The 17034-nt window shown below is 43.4% G+C and overlaps 1 protein-coding gene across 5 annotated transcripts in view; it reads left to right on the top strand.

The window, feature by feature from the left end:
* The window catches only part of LOC140917423 (interferon-induced GTP-binding protein Mx1-like), a 29313-nt gene extending 15005 nt beyond the window's left edge, over window positions 1-14308 (top strand). For all 5 annotated transcript variants that reach the window (XM_073360282.1, XM_073360243.1, XM_073360253.1 and 2 more), the window contains 7 exons: window positions 1012-1090; window positions 3680-3802; window positions 7255-7399; window positions 8505-8663; window positions 9525-9601; window positions 13071-13313; window positions 13835-14308. In XM_073360282.1, the coding sequence (XP_073216383.1) occupies window positions 1012-1090; window positions 3680-3802; window positions 7255-7399; window positions 8505-8663; window positions 9525-9601; window positions 13071-13313; window positions 13835-14065 (1057 nt within the window). In that variant the 3' untranslated portion in view covers window positions 14066-14308. The remainder of the gene's footprint in view (window positions 1-1011; window positions 1091-3679; window positions 3803-7254; window positions 7400-8504; window positions 8664-9524; window positions 9602-13070; window positions 13314-13834) is intronic.
* The last annotated feature ends 2726 nt before the right edge of the window (window positions 14309-17034 follow it).

The following is a 17034-nucleotide window of genomic DNA, read 5'->3' as shown; positions in this document are numbered from 1 at the left end:
ATCCTCCAAGTCCCAGTTCAGTGCTCCATCCAATAGGCCACACTGCTCTGAAGAGAAACCTGTGTTCTGTTTCTCTTCTTTCATTTCAGGGACAGAGTGAAATGCTTATTAATTAATTACTTTTTTATTGTTAGTTCCACAAGAACAATGGGAGAGCTTTCATTTTTGTCTCCAGAGCAGCCAGATTTGTAGTTGCTCTCAGCTGTTGTTGAAGGCATAGGCATCAACTTTCCCTGGCGCTGGTGGGTGCTTGCGCCCTCCGGCCCCGCCCCAACTCCACCCTTTCCCTACCCCGCCCCCATTCCAACCCCTTCTCCAAAGTCCCTGCCCCAACTCTGCCCCCTCCCTGCCCCTATTGGACCCCTCCCCAGCACCGCCTCTTCCCCAAGTGTGCCGCGTTCCGTCTCCTCTCCCTCCCTCCAAGCGCTTGCAGTGCAAAACAGCTGTTTCGCAGTAGCAAGCGCTAGGAGGGAGGGGGGAGAAGTGGGACGCGGCGCGCTCAGGGGAGGAGGCGGAGGTGAGCTGGGGCGGGCAGGGGAGCTTCCAGTGGGTGCACAGCACCCACCAATTTTTCCCCGTGGGTGCTCCAGCCCCGGAGCACCCACAGAGTCGGCACCTATGGTTGGAGGGAATGCCACCACTGATGGCTATCTGCTGAGGAGGCTTTCTCTCTAGTTCCATTAATCTCACCCTGGTCTTTGATAGCTCCATCATTCCTGAGGATCACAAATGCTGTAGAAGGTCTTTGTCACAGATAAACTTTTCTGAGAATGCCTACGTCCATTTTATTTCTCCAAAAATTCATGCTGGAAATGTGTTATTTGCATGCTTGCAAGAAATAATTTGACCATTTTGTATACTATTAGTAAGTGTATATAGCTGGCCAGATCGGTCAGTATCTGTACTGTAGTGTATGAAGTACTCTGGAATCCTTTGGGATGAAAGAAGGAATTATTTGGGATGATATTATTGTTGTTATTATTATTTATTACAGTCTTTCATCTCTTTTAGTATTCTTTTGGAAGAAAGAAAAGCTACTATCCCACTTTTGGCAGAGAGACTTACGCAGGAACTGATAGAGCACATTAATGTAAGTTAGCAAACTTGGGCTATTGGCTCTTTAAAAAACTATTTGGTGAATACACAAAAGATCAAATGTTGTTTGGATCTTTTGCCAAGATATTTATTTAAGCTATGTAGTAGCAGGTCAAAACTTTCTGAAACCTTAACTAGCTTGTAGAAAATAAATATAAAGGAGACCTTTTCTCATAAATTAATATTTTTAGCTAATAGTTTAGCATAAAGCAATTTACAGATCTTTAAGAAGCATTAGGTATGTCAGGGTTCCTTCCCCACTCTGAACTCTAGGGTACAAATGTGGGGACCCGCATGAAAGACCCCCTAAGCTTATTTTTACCAGCTTAGGTTAAAACTTCCCCAAGGCACAAAGTCTTTCCCCTTAGATAAGGTAAAACGCTGCCTCCACCAAGTGATTTAACAAACAATCAGGGAAAGAACCACTTGGAGTTCCTATTTCCACAAAATATCCCCCCACGCCCTTACACCCCCTTTCCTGGGGAGGCTTAAGAATAAACAAGATGAGCACAGACCAGCCTTGGATTTTTAAGACGCAAAAGACCCAATCAGATTCTTAAAAATCAGAACTTTATTAGGAGAACAAAAAAAGATAAGAGAACAACTCTGTAAGATCAGAATGGAAGATAATCTTACAGACAGTCTGATTCAAAACATAGAGAATCCCTCTAGGCAAAACCTTAAGTTACAAAAAGACACAAAAACAGGAATACACATTTCCTGCAGCACAGCGAATTTCACAAACCAAAACAAAGAAAACCTAACGCATTTTATAGCTATATTACTTACTAACTTTACAGGAGTTGGAGGGCTTGCATCCTTGATCTGTTCCTGACAAAGGTATCACACAGACAGACAAAAGCCTTTCTCCCCCTCCAGATTTGAAAGTATCTTGTCCCCTCATTGGTCATTCTGGGTCAGGTGCCAGTCAGTTACCTGAGCTTCTTAACCCTTTACAAGTAAAAGGATTTTGCCTCTGGCCAGGAGGGATTTTCTAGCACTGTATACAGACAGGTGGTTACACTTCCCTTTATATTTATGACAAGGTACATTTCTATATGTATCCCCTGATTTAAACTGGGGATTAGGAGATCCATACAAGTTTTATGTCAATGCCTTGTAAATCATGCCACACCTACCTAATTTCCTTCCTTGACAGTGTTACTGGCATAGTGGATAGGGGAGAAGCAGTAGATGTGATATACCTTGATTTTAGTAAGTCTTTTGACACAGTCCCACATGACATTCTCATATGCAAACTAGGGAAATGTGGTCTTGATTAAATTACTATAAGGTGGGTGCACAATTGGTTGAAAGACCGTACTCAAAGAGTACTTATCAATGACTTGCTGTCAAACTGGAAAGGCATATCTAGTGGGGCCCCACAGTGGTCAGTCCTGGGTCCAGTATTAGTCAATATTTTTGATAATGACTTGGGCAGTAGAGTGGAAAGTATGCTTATAAAATCTGTGGACAACAACAAGCTGGAAGGGGTTGCAGGAGGACAGGATGCAGTGGTTCTCAAACTTTTCTACTGGTGACCCCTTTCACATAGCAAGCCTCTGAGTGCGACCCCGCCTTATAAATTAAAAAAATGTTTTTATATATTTAACACCATTATAAATGCTGGAGGCAAAGCGGGGTTTGGGGTGGAGGCTGACAGCTCGCAACCCCCCATGTAATAACCACGCAACCCCCTGAGGGGTCCCGACCCCCAGTTTGAGAACCCCTGAAATTCAAAATGATCTTGACAAATTAGAGAATTGGTCTGAAATCAACAAGATGAAATTTAATGAAGACAAGTGAAAAGTATTTTATTTAGGAAGGAAAAATCAAATGCATAACTGCAAAATGGGAATCACCGGCTAGGAGGTAGTACTGCTGAGAAGGATCTGGGGTTATAGTGGATCACAAACTGAATATGAGTCAACAACATGATGAAGTTGCAAAAAAGGCTTAAATCATTCAGGAGTGTATTAACAGGAGTGTCATATTTAAGACATGGGAGGTAATTGTCCCTCTCTACTTGGCACTTGTGAGGCTTCAGCTGGAGTTCAGTTTGCAGTTCTAAGCACCAAACTTTAGGAAGGATGTGGACAAATTGGAGACAGTCCAGAGGAGAGCAGCAAAAATGATAAAAGGTTTAGAAAACCTGACCTATGAGGAAAGGTTTTTTTAAAAAAATTGGCCATGTTTAGTCTGGAGAAAATAATAGTGAGGAGACACCTGGTAACAGTCTTCAAATCTGTTAAGGGCTGTCATAAAAAGGACTGTTATCAGTTGTTCTCCATGTCCAATGTAGGTAGGACAAGAAGCAATGGGCTCAATCTGCAGCAATGGAGATTTAGGTTAGATATTAGGACAAACTTTATAATTATAATGATAGTCAAGTTCTGGAACAGGTTTTCAATGGAGGTTGTGGAATTACCATCACTGGAGGTTTTTAACAACAGGTTGAACAAACACCTGTCGGGGTGGTCTAGGTTTACTTGGTCCTGCCTCAGCACAGACAGCTGGACTTAATGGCTTCGCAAAGTCCCTTCCAGCCCTACATTTCTATGATTCTATTATTTTTCCCTCACAGAAATCACTACCAACTTTGGAAAATCAGATAAAGAACAAACTCCGGGTGGCAAACAACAAGCTACAAAAATATGGCAAAGGTGTGCCAGAATCAGTGGAAGAGCAGATGCTCTTCCTAGTAGATGTGAGTATAAATATGGATCTGGTAACTCATGTGAATAAAAACTGTTGGTTAGCATTTGGAATTGTGTGGATATTGCAAGTTGGTCTCTTTTTCTACTCTGCATACTCAGTGTGTTGCTTCATGAAATCACTAACTACAGATACATCCACATGCACTTTTCTTAACATAGGAGAACTAGACCATGAGCATTACCCTTAATTCCTGGTCTTCATAAATCCAGAATATATACTCACCAATAAAATAAACCAGATTAAAAATAAAATTGTTCCTGTTTTATCAATGTCAGCTTTGATACTACAATGGGTGAATTACATTTGGTTGCATTAATTATATCAATGCACTGAAAGTTGCTGGTAATAGAAGATGCTGTATTAGGCAAAGGCGTAATAGAAATCAAGAATAAGTTGTCCTATTCCATATTTACAAGGCCATAATATTTTGCACAAAATTATAGTGATTTTTAAAAGCAACACTGTTTTCCACCTGTATTCTGACCAGTCCAGGTAATCCAGGTCAAGGATAATCTAGGCATGGCCCAATATCTAAACAAATACTTTGCCTCAGTCTTTAATAAGACTAAAGAGGATCTTAGGGATAATGGTAGCATGACAAATGGGAACGAGGATATGGAGGTAGACATTACCATATTTGAGGTAGAAGCGAAACTCAAACAGCTTAATGGGACTAAATCAGGGGGCCCAGATAATCTTCATCCAAGAATATTAAAGGAATTGGCACATGAAATTGCAAGCCCATTAGCAAAAAATTTTAATGAATCTGTAAACTCAGGTGTTGTACCGTATGATTGGAGAATTGCTATTTTTTTAATGAATCTGTAAACTCAGGTGTTGTACCGTATGATTGGAGAGTTCCTATTTTTAAAAAAGGGAAAAAAAGTGATCCAGGTAATTATAGGTCTGTTAGTTTGACATCTGTAGTATGCAAGGTCTTGGAAAAAAAATTGAAGGAGAAGGTAGTTAAGGACATTGAAGTCAATGGTAAATGGGACAAAATACAACATGGTTTTACAAAAGGTAGATCATGCCAAACCAACCTGATCTCCTTCTTTGAGAAAGTAACAGATTTTTTAGACAAAGGAAACGCAGTAGATCTAATTTACCTAGATTTTAGTAAGGCATTTGATACCGTGCCACATGGGGAATTATTAGTTAAATTGGATAAGATGGGGATCAATAGGAAAATTGAAAGGTGGATAAGGAATTGGTTAAAGGGGAGACTACAACGGGTCTTACTGAAAGGTGAACTGTCAGGCTGGAGGGAGGTTACCAGTGGAGTTCCTCAGGGATCATTTTTGGGACCAATCTTATTTAATCTTTTTATTACTGACCTTGGCACAAAAAGTGGGAGTGTGTTAATAAAGTTTGCGGATGATACAAAGCTGGGAGGTATTGCCAATTTAAAGAAGGACAGGGATATCCTACAGGAGGATCTGGATGACCTTGTAAACTGGAGTAATAGTAATAGGATGAAATTTAATAGTGAGAAGTGTAAGGTCATGCATTTAGGGATGAATAACAAGAATTTTAGTTATAAGCTAGGGACACATCAATTAGAAGTAACGGAGGAGGAAAAGGACTTTGGAGTATTGGTTGATCATGGGATGACTATGAGCTGCCAATGTGATGTGGCCATGAAAAAAGCTAATGCGGTCTTGGGATGCATCAGGAGAGGTATTTCCAGTAGGGATAAGGAGGTTTTAGTACCGTTATACAAGGCACTGGTGAGACCTCACCTGGAATACTGTGTGCAGTTCTGGTCTCCCATGTTTAAGAAGGATGAATTCAAACTGGAACAGGTACAGAGAAGGGCTACTAGGATGATCCGAGGAATGGGAACCTTGTCTTATGAAAGGAGACTCAAGAAGCTTGGCTTGTTTAGCCTAACTAAAAGAAGGTTGAGGGGAGATATGATTGCTATCTATAAATATATCAGAGGGATAAATACTGGAGAGGGAGAGGAATTATTTAAGCTCAGTACCAATGTGGACATAAGAACAAATGGATATAAACTGGCCACCAGGAAATTTAGATTAGAAATTAGACGAAGGTTTCTAACCATCAGAGGAGTGAAGTTTTGGAATAGCCTTCCAAGGGAAGCAGTGGGGGCAAAAGATCTATCTGGCTTTAAGATTAAACTCGATAAGTTTATGGAGGAGATGGTATGATGGGATAAGATGGTTTTGGTAATTAAATATTCGTGGTAAATAGGCCCAATGACCTGTGATGGGATATTAGATGGGGTGGGATCCGAGTTACCCAGGAAAGAATTTTCTGTAGTATCTGGCTGATGAATCTTGCCCATATGCTCAAGGTTTAGCTGATCGCCATATTTGGGGTCGGGAGGGAATTTTCCTCCAGGGCAGATTGGAAGAGGCCCTGGAGGTTTTTCGCCTTCCTCTGTAGCATGGGGCACGGGTCACTTGCTGGAGGATTCTCTGCTCCTTGAAGTCTTTAAACTACGGTTTGAGGACTTCAGTAGCACAGATATAGGTGTGAGGTTTTTTGCAGGAGTGGTGGGTGAAATTCTGTGGCCTGCGTTGTGCAGGAGGTCAGACTAGATGATCATAATGGTCCCTTCTGACCTAAATATCTATGAATCTATGAATCCCGTACTACCGCTTCACAGCCCTACTCAAACAATCCCAGTAGTGTGCAGTGAGTAGGGATCGGGGATATGCATTAAAACAGAGGTTCTCAAACTTTAAATCTGGCGGGACCATATTTTAATACACAGACTGCCTTGTACATCACTTCCACTCACATTCAGAATAACACGGCATTCTGCTACAGTAATTGCTTACATGGAAAAACAACATTAGGGAAGCGTTCAATGTATTTTTAGTTTCTTTTGATGAAATTTAGCTGCTGGAAACAAGGAGAATTATTGTTATTCATTTGTATTACCGGAGCATCTAGAACAGCCCAAATTGAGATCAAGACCTCATTAGGCTAAGCACTGTACATACACAGATTAAAAGACATTTGCTTCCCAGAAGAGCTTGCAACCTAAATAGACAAGGCAAACAAAGGATGAGAGGGAAACGCTCTGAGAAATGAAGGGACCTGCCCAAGATCACACAGCAAGTCCGTGGCAGAGCTGGGAATAGAACCCTAGGTCTCCTCCTGAGTCTTTGCCCTAGTCACTGAACCTCAATGTCCTGAGACAGCAAGTCACAGGCCACACAGTCTGAGCACTACTGTGCTGAAATACACAGCCTGTGAGGTCTGACTGCCTCTCAGAATGTCACTTCCACAGCTGGAGCTACAGACAACCTGCAGAGTGTGAATTCTGTAGTTTTTCAGGGAGCAGTGTGTAACATTTGCTCCAGCATTTCCCCTCCCTGCTGCAAAGTTTGGGTTATGTACCATTGCAAACAGCTCAGGGTCTGAATTTAGCCCCGAGTTGTTTGGCAATTTCCTGTCTCTTCACAGAAACTCAAACTCTTTAACCAGGACATCATGAATTCAGTACAAGGAGAAGAAATTGTAACTGATAAAACAAAACAAAGACTATTCACAAAAGTTCGCAAGTTCTTTAATGAATGGGAAGCCCATGTTAATAACAGTACACTGAAAGGTAAGCACCAAATGTTGGCACTTGACCTGAAAGTTGTTCTGCGCTGACAGACATCTGTGAGTGCCCAGAGCCCTAGTGAAAACAATGGGGCTCCATATGGATGCAAAGGTCTGCTTGCATGGACCAGCTTGTTCTTGTTGGGGGCCCTTATCCATCATTAGAGATTAGTCCAAAGGGCGAATTCCATATCTAGACCCAAACCTATGTAAATTGTGCGGGTGTTCAAGTATAGAGTTTAGTGTAACCCAGTCACTACTTTTAATGATTTCTACTCTCACCGTTCTGTTCTACCTAAAGTTGTACCAGCCCTAAAAATTAAGGCTAATGAAAGTAAATCCTTGCAGTGATGCACGTTTGATTCCTGGGTTGTTTTGAGCTGTTTGTTTCCATGACTGTTAGCAAGTTGATTTACCAGAGTCACAGACACAAATCAAAATTCTGGAGTACTGCAGGTAGTGTATTTGCTAATACTTCTCCAGGAAGGCCAGCTTGCTAAATTGCCACAAGTACGCCTCGTTCTTTCAGCTCGCTAAAGGTAACACAGCCTGTTAAAAGAACAGGAGTACTTGTGGCACCTTAGAGACTAACAGATTTATCTGAGCATTAGCTTTCGTGAGCTACAGCCCACTTCATTGGAAAAGTGACTGTGAATCTCTCTGCATGCTAAACAACAACATTATTGTAATGTCAAATTTGAGATGATAAGCTGTGTTTTCAAAATGGTCAAATGGAGGTAGGTACCCAAGTGCCTTAGGCCCCTTTGATATCTCAGCCTCACACAACTCAGATAATTCAGAGATCCTTCCTGCAGTGACTTTAACTCTGCCCCCTCAAATATCTATAGGACTACAGGCAGGTTTGTTAACCAGTCACAGAGTGTACATACAGTAATCCAACAAGTCAAAACTTTATATCTACAATCTTCAGATTCCTTACGCTAACCTGAGTGTTGCTGTAGCTGTTCTGCATCCAAATAGACACATGAGAACTAAGAAATAGTTTTGGCCCCTTATTAAATCCAGGCCTTTTCACATAGATTTTAGTATAAAAACAAACACATCTCGAATTATTAGAAATAATGGTGCTGTTGTTTTAATTGCTGTAGTAAAAGAAATTATGAAAGAAGAAGTGTGGGGCTTTGAAAATCACTATCGTGGAAGAGAGCTCCCAGGGTTTGTCAATTACAGGACATTTGAGGCCATTGTGAAACAACAAATTGTGCTGCTGAAATCACCAGCTATCATGATACTGAAGACAGTGACTGGTGAGTTTCATTCACTTAGTTTGCCATAAACTTTGACCATATTCATTTAGCTGCTTTTATAACCACTTAGCTTTAATTCATATGGCAAGTTTTTAGGGGACAGATGAGTTTTGGGGCTGGAATCAGGATGATGGTACTTACAACTTGTGGAGTGTAGCTAACTGGTAAAATATTGAAATATTCAGTCCTCCACGTACTGCTTCAGATCAAATATATAAATGCAAATGTTTTCACTGAGACCATAAATACCAAATCATTTTTAAATGTAGGTAGGAGAATAATATAGATTAAAGAGTTATCACTAAAACTACATCAAATTTAAAGTAACAATATATTGCTACAATCTGTAGAAGTATGATACAGATAATTTTGGTGGAAGTGTCAAATTCATTTTACTCTGTTTTGTGCAAGTGCCATTACGATTTCCACAGGACCCATGGACTCAATATGATTCTAGTTGCAGTGTTACAAGTCTTCCATACCCAGGCTCCAAATCCCCAAATGGATTGGACTACTCAAGTGTTTAAAGATAAGAATGTGTTTACAGTGTTTTGCTAGACCAGGGCCTCAAAGGCAAATGAACTGAAAATACTTAAAGTTTATTAAGTTTAAATATTTTTATTTAACTGATTTGCAAGTGAAAACATTTTTTACCACTTGGAACACAAAATAATACACATCACAAAATAATGCATATCACAAAACCATCACCCACACAGAATAGAAATACGCAAACTACAAAGCTTTCAAATTAAAACATTATTTAAGCTACAGCTGAACCCAATTTGTTAATGACTCATACAGTTCTTATATTTATACTGATGATGTGAAATTATAGTTATTCCTCCTTTGTCTTTTTAGAGCTTGTACGAGAAACTTTTACTGAAATTGCCATGCAACACTTTGAGAACTTTTTCTATCTTTTCAGAGCAGCTAAGGTAAGGGGCTATTTATGGCTGTGGTTCTCAACCGGGGTACATGTAACCCTGGGGGTACGCAGAGGTTTTCCGGGGGTACATCAGCTCATCTAGATATTTGCCTAGTTTTACAACAGGCTACATAAAAAGCATTAGCAAAGTCAGAACAAACTAAAATTTCATTTAGACAATGACTTGTTTATACTGCTCTATATACTCTGAAGTACTCTTCACACAACGCACCATCAACCTGTGGAACTCTTTGCTAGAGGATGTGTTGAAGGCCAAAACTATAACAGGGTTCAAAAAAAGAACTAGATAAATTCATGGAGGATAGGCCCATCAATGGCTATTAGCCAGGATGGGCAGAGATGGTGTCCCTAGCCTCTGTTTGCCAGAAGCTGGGAATGGGTGACAGTGGATTGATCACTTGATGATGACCTGTTTTGTTCATTCCCTCTGGGGCACCTGGCATTGGCCACTGTTGGAAGACAGGATACTGGACTAGATGGATCTTTGGTCGACCCAGTATGGACATTCTTATGTTCTTAAATATAAGCACAATATTTATATTCAAGTTGATTTATTTTATAATTATATGGTAAAAATGAGAAAGCAATTTGTCAGTATTAGTGTGCTGTGACACTTCTGTATTTTTACATCTGATTTTGTAAGCAAATAGTTTTTAAGTGAGGTGAAACTTGGGGGTACCCGAGACAAAACAGACTCCTGAAAGAGGTACAGTAGTCTGGAAAGGTTGAGAACCACTGATTTATTGTATCTACATCATCATTAATGGCATGTGCTTAGAACTATCTTCACTCTTGGTCAATCTATTATCTATCTGTATAACTTCCCACTGATTGATAAATACCACTGTATTCAGTTAATGGTGTAGAGCAGTGGTTCTCAAACTTTTGTCCTGGTGACCCCTTTCACACAGCAAGCCTCTGAGTGTGACCCCCCTTATAAATTAAAAAAATGTTTTTATATATTTAACACCATTATAAATGCTGGACGCAGAGCGCGGTTTGGGGTAGAGGCTGACAGCTCATGTCCCCCAATGTAAAAACCTCACAACCCCTTGAGGGGTCCTGATCCCCAGTTTGAGACTCCCTGGTGTAGAGTGCAAAGTTACATAGTGAAGCAACAGATGCATAAAAGTGAAGGTGCTGAACAATAATGCCATGAGCTTGAGGGCATGGGGCCTGATTCTGATCTCACATAACTGGTTTTACACACGTGTAACTTCACAGGCCTCCTTAGAGTTACTCCAGAATTACACTGAGACCAGAATCACAGTTAAACTCATGAAGTTCCACTGGGTGCATAGTTTGTGGGACTTCAGTTCCCTGATTGCTGTCAAAGGGGGAATTGGTGGGACAATCTTCACGTGTAGGCTGGCAGTTAGCCTGTCCTGTGAGGTCTTGCCTCAGTGTAAGTGGGGGAATAGTCCCGCTCTTGTGGGGAACTTTCCTGGCTTCTGCACTATCCCGGTGAAGTGGGCTAGTGAAAGGATCTGAGTCTTCGCTCCCACTTCCTTTACCCAGTGGCCTCGCTGCCGTTGAGGACTCCCCTTCCACTCTCCTGTCTGGCAGAGTCCTCGTAACCCCAACAAGGCTGGGCCCAGGATTCCTGGGGGCTCGACCCCCAACCCTGCTGTGGTCACCTAGGACAGGGGCTAGGGTGTCCCCACTCCGGGGTACTCTCTCTGCACTGGGCACTTCTCTGACCCACTGACCATTACATACAAGTTAAAGCAAATGCAAGTTATTTAATCAACACTTAATTTTAAAAAGAATAAGGAAAAATGGGAAAGGTTAAAGGAAACACGTCACCCCGCTCTGTGGCAGGGAACATCACAAACAGTGTCTCTGGAACATCAGGGCAAGTCACAGTCTGTTCCTTGTAAGTCCCAGGCCTTCTTCTCCGGCCCTGGCTGTGCTGCAGGGATGCTGTGGGTTGGACACTTGCTCTGGTGGTGGCCACACGCTCTCAGGCTCTAAGTGGCAGGACCCTTCTTCCCAGTGTCGCCCCCGCGCTGTCGGGGTTACGATCCAAGCCTGGCCTGCAAAGCCCCTTGGCTGAGGCATCTCCCTGTGCTGGGCCTGCTGCCCAGGGTCCCCCTCGGTCTCCTCAGCTGCTCACCACACCCAGCTCCAGACTGCTCCAGCCCCAGCTGCACCACTCTGTCTCTGCACTGCTGCTGCTCTGCCTCCAGCTCCCTGGGCTGCTTCTTTGGCCCCTCTGCCTCTGGTTGCTGCAGCTCTGCTCCCAGGGCAAGTCTGCTCTGCAGGCTGCTTCTGTGACTCTGCTCCCAGCACTGACCTTCTTCCTGGGCTGCTTTTCTGGCCCCTCTGGCTCTGGTTGCTGGCTATGCTCCCAGGGCAAGTCTGCTCTCTCTGTATCTGGCACAGCTCTGCTCCCCAGCTCACCTTGGGCCCCTGCTTTCTCCTTAGCTCGGCCCCACTCTGTCTGACCCAGGCAAAACCAGCTCACATGGAGAACGGGACCTCCCTGGCCTCCTGACTCTCTGATTAGCCTGCCCACCCTGTCATTCAGGCTGACCTGGAGCATTGGCCTCTCCCCATTGTTCCTGGGGACTGTCAGTCTCAGGGTCCTGATTTCCCATCGACCTTTCCCCTTTGAGCACTGGGAGCTAGCCAACCAAAACACCCCACTGAATATTAGTAAGGGGGCAACAGTCCCCTTACATCAAGTATACAGAGCACAATTAGAGGAGACCTTGACTTTCATTTAGTTTAATGCAAAATTGTTTGTTAATAAATAGGTTAATTTGGTCATTAAACTGATGCATAATTTAATCATAGAGGAGATTCCTGACTCTGAAGGTGTCACAGAGACTTGGGTGGAGGGTGCAGCTACTGCTTTGCCAGCTCAGCTCACCCCAGCTGCATTCTCAGTATGGTCTGAAAGGCTCAGGGTGGTGGTATAGCTTCATTCTTCGCATCTGACTTCAAAACTGGGAATCTCCCTGCTCCTAAGTGTGTGTTGTGGGATGAGCTTAACCTAGTAATGATATGGGGGGTTCAGAGTAGTCTATTGCCCCTCTGCATTCCAGCCAAGCTGACTACAGCTTTGTGCAGCCTGCAAATGAAATCACTGAGGCTTGTTGTTCTGGGTGGCTTTGATGTCTACACAGAGGAAAGCTGTATTGAGTCATCTTGGTATCTCATGACTGCCTTGACAATCAGAGATACAATGTAGGTTGTTTCTGGATCTATGCTTAGAGTGGAAAATGCTCTACAGCTGTTTTTTGAGCAGAGGTTGATGATTCAGTGAGTGTCTAATAATACCTTTGTCATGGGTGGACCGTTTGCCTCTACAGACTGCAGTCAGTGCTGACTGTTGCTTCTTTTGGGAAAGTAGATACATTTGGATGGATGCTTAAGCATCATGAGTTGCTTTATAAATTGTTGGGTGGTATTGGGTCTGCTCTATTGATTCTTCTTCTAATTTTAAATCACAGAATAGAATTGAAGACATAAAACAAAAAAAAGAGGAGGAAGCTGAAACTGTAATTGCCAATCAGTTCAAAATGGAACGCATCGTTTACTGTCAGGACAGTCTTTACAGTGAAGATTTACAGGAAACTAGGAAGGCTCATGAAGTCCTCCCTTTTGGTGTTGCTGTTACTCATGTTAAGTCTATTGCATCTCAAAAACAGCATTCCGTTGATGAAATGGCTTATCACTTAAATGCATATTTCAAGGTGAGTTTCTTGTCCGTGTATTTCCCCCCATCAGTCCTACTTTATAGAACATAAGTACCTGGGGGGAAATGTACAGCTGACATTTAAGGAGAGGGGTGATTCCTTTACTCGTAACTTTTTTTTTTAAAGAAAGTAGTATGCTTCGAGTAAATACTAGATTAACAGTACTGAACACAGAAGACCTTTCGGACAACAAATGTTCAAATATCCCTAGTTGTAGTCATTGCTTTTTGGTACTTGTTCCCATTACTGTTCACAATTTGCAGTAAGCTATGGAATAACCACGTGCTGCCAAGTGTAATAGTGTGCCCTATTACTAGGAGTGTTGTAACACTGAGAAGTCATAACCACAACATGAAAGGGAGTTAATTAACTATACTTTTCTATTCCCAGCCTAATAGCTAGAAAGCCTCTAAGTGGACTGATCAGTTGTAAAATTGCAGGATCCTATTTTCTGTGTTTCCCTCATACATCCTTGACTATTGATACATCATCCTGTTGATGATCTTCTTTTCTCTTAGGGTGCAGGCAATCGTCTCTCCACTCAAATTCCTTTGATTATTCAGTCCTATGTCCTCCAGGACTACACTGAAATGTTACAGACTGAAATGTTGCAACTTTTGCAAGACAAAGATCAATTTAGCATTCTTCTTCTTGAGAAGAAAGATGCCGCCACTGAAAGGAAAAATTTGAAAGAAAGAATTAAACGTCTGACACAAGCTCGACAACGCTTAGCAAAGTTCCCAGGTTAAAGCAGATGTGCAAAGCACTATCACTTTTCTTTAACTCTCTTCTGTGTGAGTTAGTTAACCAAGACCTAAATATTCAGTGGGAACTGTTGGGTACTCAGGACTTTTGAAAATCAGGCCACTTATTACATGTCTAAATATGGATTTTGGTGCCTAACTTTAAGTTCCTGTTTTTGAAAATCCTGGCCCCTGTGACCCATTCACCTCTAATTGGGAATAACCTGCATACATGGGCGGTGAGTTCTATGGGCCCGTGGTGTCTGGGCACCAGGAATATTCCTGGTGCCCAGACACCATAGGCCTGGCTCCAGCACTGTTTGAGGCCGGGTCTCCCTCAGCCCTGCCTTCTGCCCCCGGGCACACATCCCCCTCCCCCGTGGGTCCCCCAGGCCATTTAAAACAGCCTGGGGCCCTCACTCACCACCAGCAGCGCAGCAGAGCTGAGCAGCTTCCTGCCTGCTTGCTCCACATGGCTGCCAGCCCCGCCCTGCGGCCCCTGGGTAGGGTGGGTCTGTGTCCTGCCCCAAGCGCCCCTGCAGCCAATGGGAAGCTGCAGGGGCAGTGCCTGGGGGTAGCAGCACACGGGGACCCCCAGTCCGCCCTGCCTAGGAGCCCCAGATAAGCTCCACACCCCTCCACCCCTTCCCAGAGCTTGCACCCCAGCCCTCTACACTCCCTCCCAGCCCCTGCACCCAAACTGCATCCCAGAGCCTGCACCCCTCACCCCCTCCTGCACCTCCACCCTCTGCCCCAGCCCGGAGCGTGCACCCAGCACCCAAACTCCATCCCAGAGCCTGCACCCCAGACCCTCTCCCCCATCCAAACTCCCTCCCAGAGCCCAATCTCTCACCCGTCCTGCACCCCAATCAGCTGCCCCAGCCCAGGGCCTGCACCCCAGACCTCCTCCCTCCACCCAAACTCCCTCCCAGAGCCTTAGGCGGGCCGGGGGTGGAGATAGAGGGGGGCAGGCTCTGAGCGTTCTGGGCACCAGCAGAATTTCTAAAGACCTGCTGCCCCTGCCTGCATAGGGGAGAGGGGAACCCTTCAAATTTCAGTGTGTGGAGTTCCTTGTGGATTGTCATGTCTTCAGGGGGAAAGAAGAGTTCCCTTGTAACACTGGACACCCTGGAACCCTGACGAGAGCTGAGGAAGCGTTGTTCTAAGTTAGCCATAAAAATGTTGGCATACTGTGGGGCCATGTGGGTACCCATAGAAGCCCTTGAGGAATTCCACCATGATTTCAACAATTTCCATCCCACCATCCACCTCAGCCTGGACCAGTCCACACAAGAGATCCACTTCCTGGATACTACGGTGCTAATAAGCGATGGTCACATAAACACCCTATACCGGAAACCTACTGACTGCTATACTTACCTACATACCTCCAGCTTTCATCCAGACCACACCACACGATCCATTGTCTACAGCCAAGCTCTACGATACAACCACATTTGCTCCAACCATTCAGACAGAGACAAACACCTACAAGATCTCTATCAAGTGTTCTTACAACTACAGTACCTACCTGCTGAAGTGAAGAAACAGATTGACAGAGCCAGAAGAGTACCCAGAAGTTACCTACTACAGGACAGGCCCAACAAAGAAAATAACAGAACTCCACTAGCCATCACCGTCAGCACCCAACTTAAACCTCTCCAACGCATCATCAAGGATCTACAACCTATCCTGAAGGATGACCCATCACTCTCACAGATCTTGGAAGACAGGCCAGTCCTTGCTTACAGACAGCCCCCCAACCTGAAACAAATACTCACCAGCAGCCACACACCACACAACAGAACCACTAACCCAGGAACGTATCCTTGCAACAATGCCCGTTGCCAGCTGTGTCCACATATCTATTCAGGGGACACCATCATAGGGCCTAATCACATCAGCCACACTATCAGAGGCTCGTTCACCTGCGCATCTACCAATGTGATATATGCCATCATGTGCCAGCAATGCCCCTCTGCCATGTACATTGGCCAAACTGGACAGTGTCTACGTAAAAGAATAAATGGACACAAATCAGATGTCAAGAATTATACCATTCAAAAACCAGTCAGAGAACACTTCAATCTCTTTGGTCACTTGATTACAGACATAAAAGTGGCAATTCTTCAACAAAAAAACTTCAAAAACAGACTCCAACGAGAGACTGCTGAATTGGAATTAATTTGCAAACTGGATACAATTAACTTAGGCTTGAATAAAGACTGGGAGTGGATGGATCATTACACAAAGTAAAACTATTTCCCCTTGTTTCTTTCCCCTCCTACTGTTCTTGTAAAGTGCTGGAAATGGCCAACCTTGATTATCACTATAAAAGGTTCCCCCCACCCCTCACCCCACTCTCCTGCTGGTAATAGCTCACCTTTCCTGATCACTCTTGTTATAGTCTTTATGGTAACACCCCTTGTTTAATGTTCTCTGTGTATATAAAATCTCCCCACTATATTTTCCACTGTATGCATCCGATGAAGTGAGCTGTAGCCCACGAAAGCTTATGCTCAAATAAATTTGTTAGTCTCTAAGGTGCCACAAGTACTCCTTTTCTTTTTTTAATATATTTTGGCAGTCAGCTGTGGATTTTAATGAAAACTCTTAGATAAGCAGGATGAAATGTCTGACTCTATTCAGCACATTGCCTCGTTCTATAATATTGCATCCTCGAGTGCAACATGCTTCTGTAAGGCATCACGTTAATGTGAGATGTCTGGAGATAGCCTTTCCATGCATGATACACAAAGACATCTGCATCTACTGCAGACATTGGAACTATTGGTTCCCAGGGTAAAACTACTGAGGTCAAGATGTTTTGGGTAAAGAATCCTTGGCAGTGATCCCGCAGAAGAAATCAGAATATGTCCAAATCTGACAATGCTCAGAACGTTGCAAAACTCTTCATGTTCCAAAAGCCTTCCTGCATGAGAAGAAACTAGGCATTCAGGCTGGATCGTGTAAAC

The sequence above is a fragment of the Lepidochelys kempii genome, chromosome 1 (genome assembly GCF_965140265.1).
Source record: "Lepidochelys kempii isolate rLepKem1 chromosome 1, rLepKem1.hap2, whole genome shotgun sequence".
Taxonomy (NCBI): Eukaryota; Metazoa; Chordata; order Testudines; family Cheloniidae; genus Lepidochelys; species Lepidochelys kempii.
The sequence above is the reverse complement of the archived record's forward strand: the minus strand, read 5'-3'. Positions and strand labels throughout refer to the sequence as shown.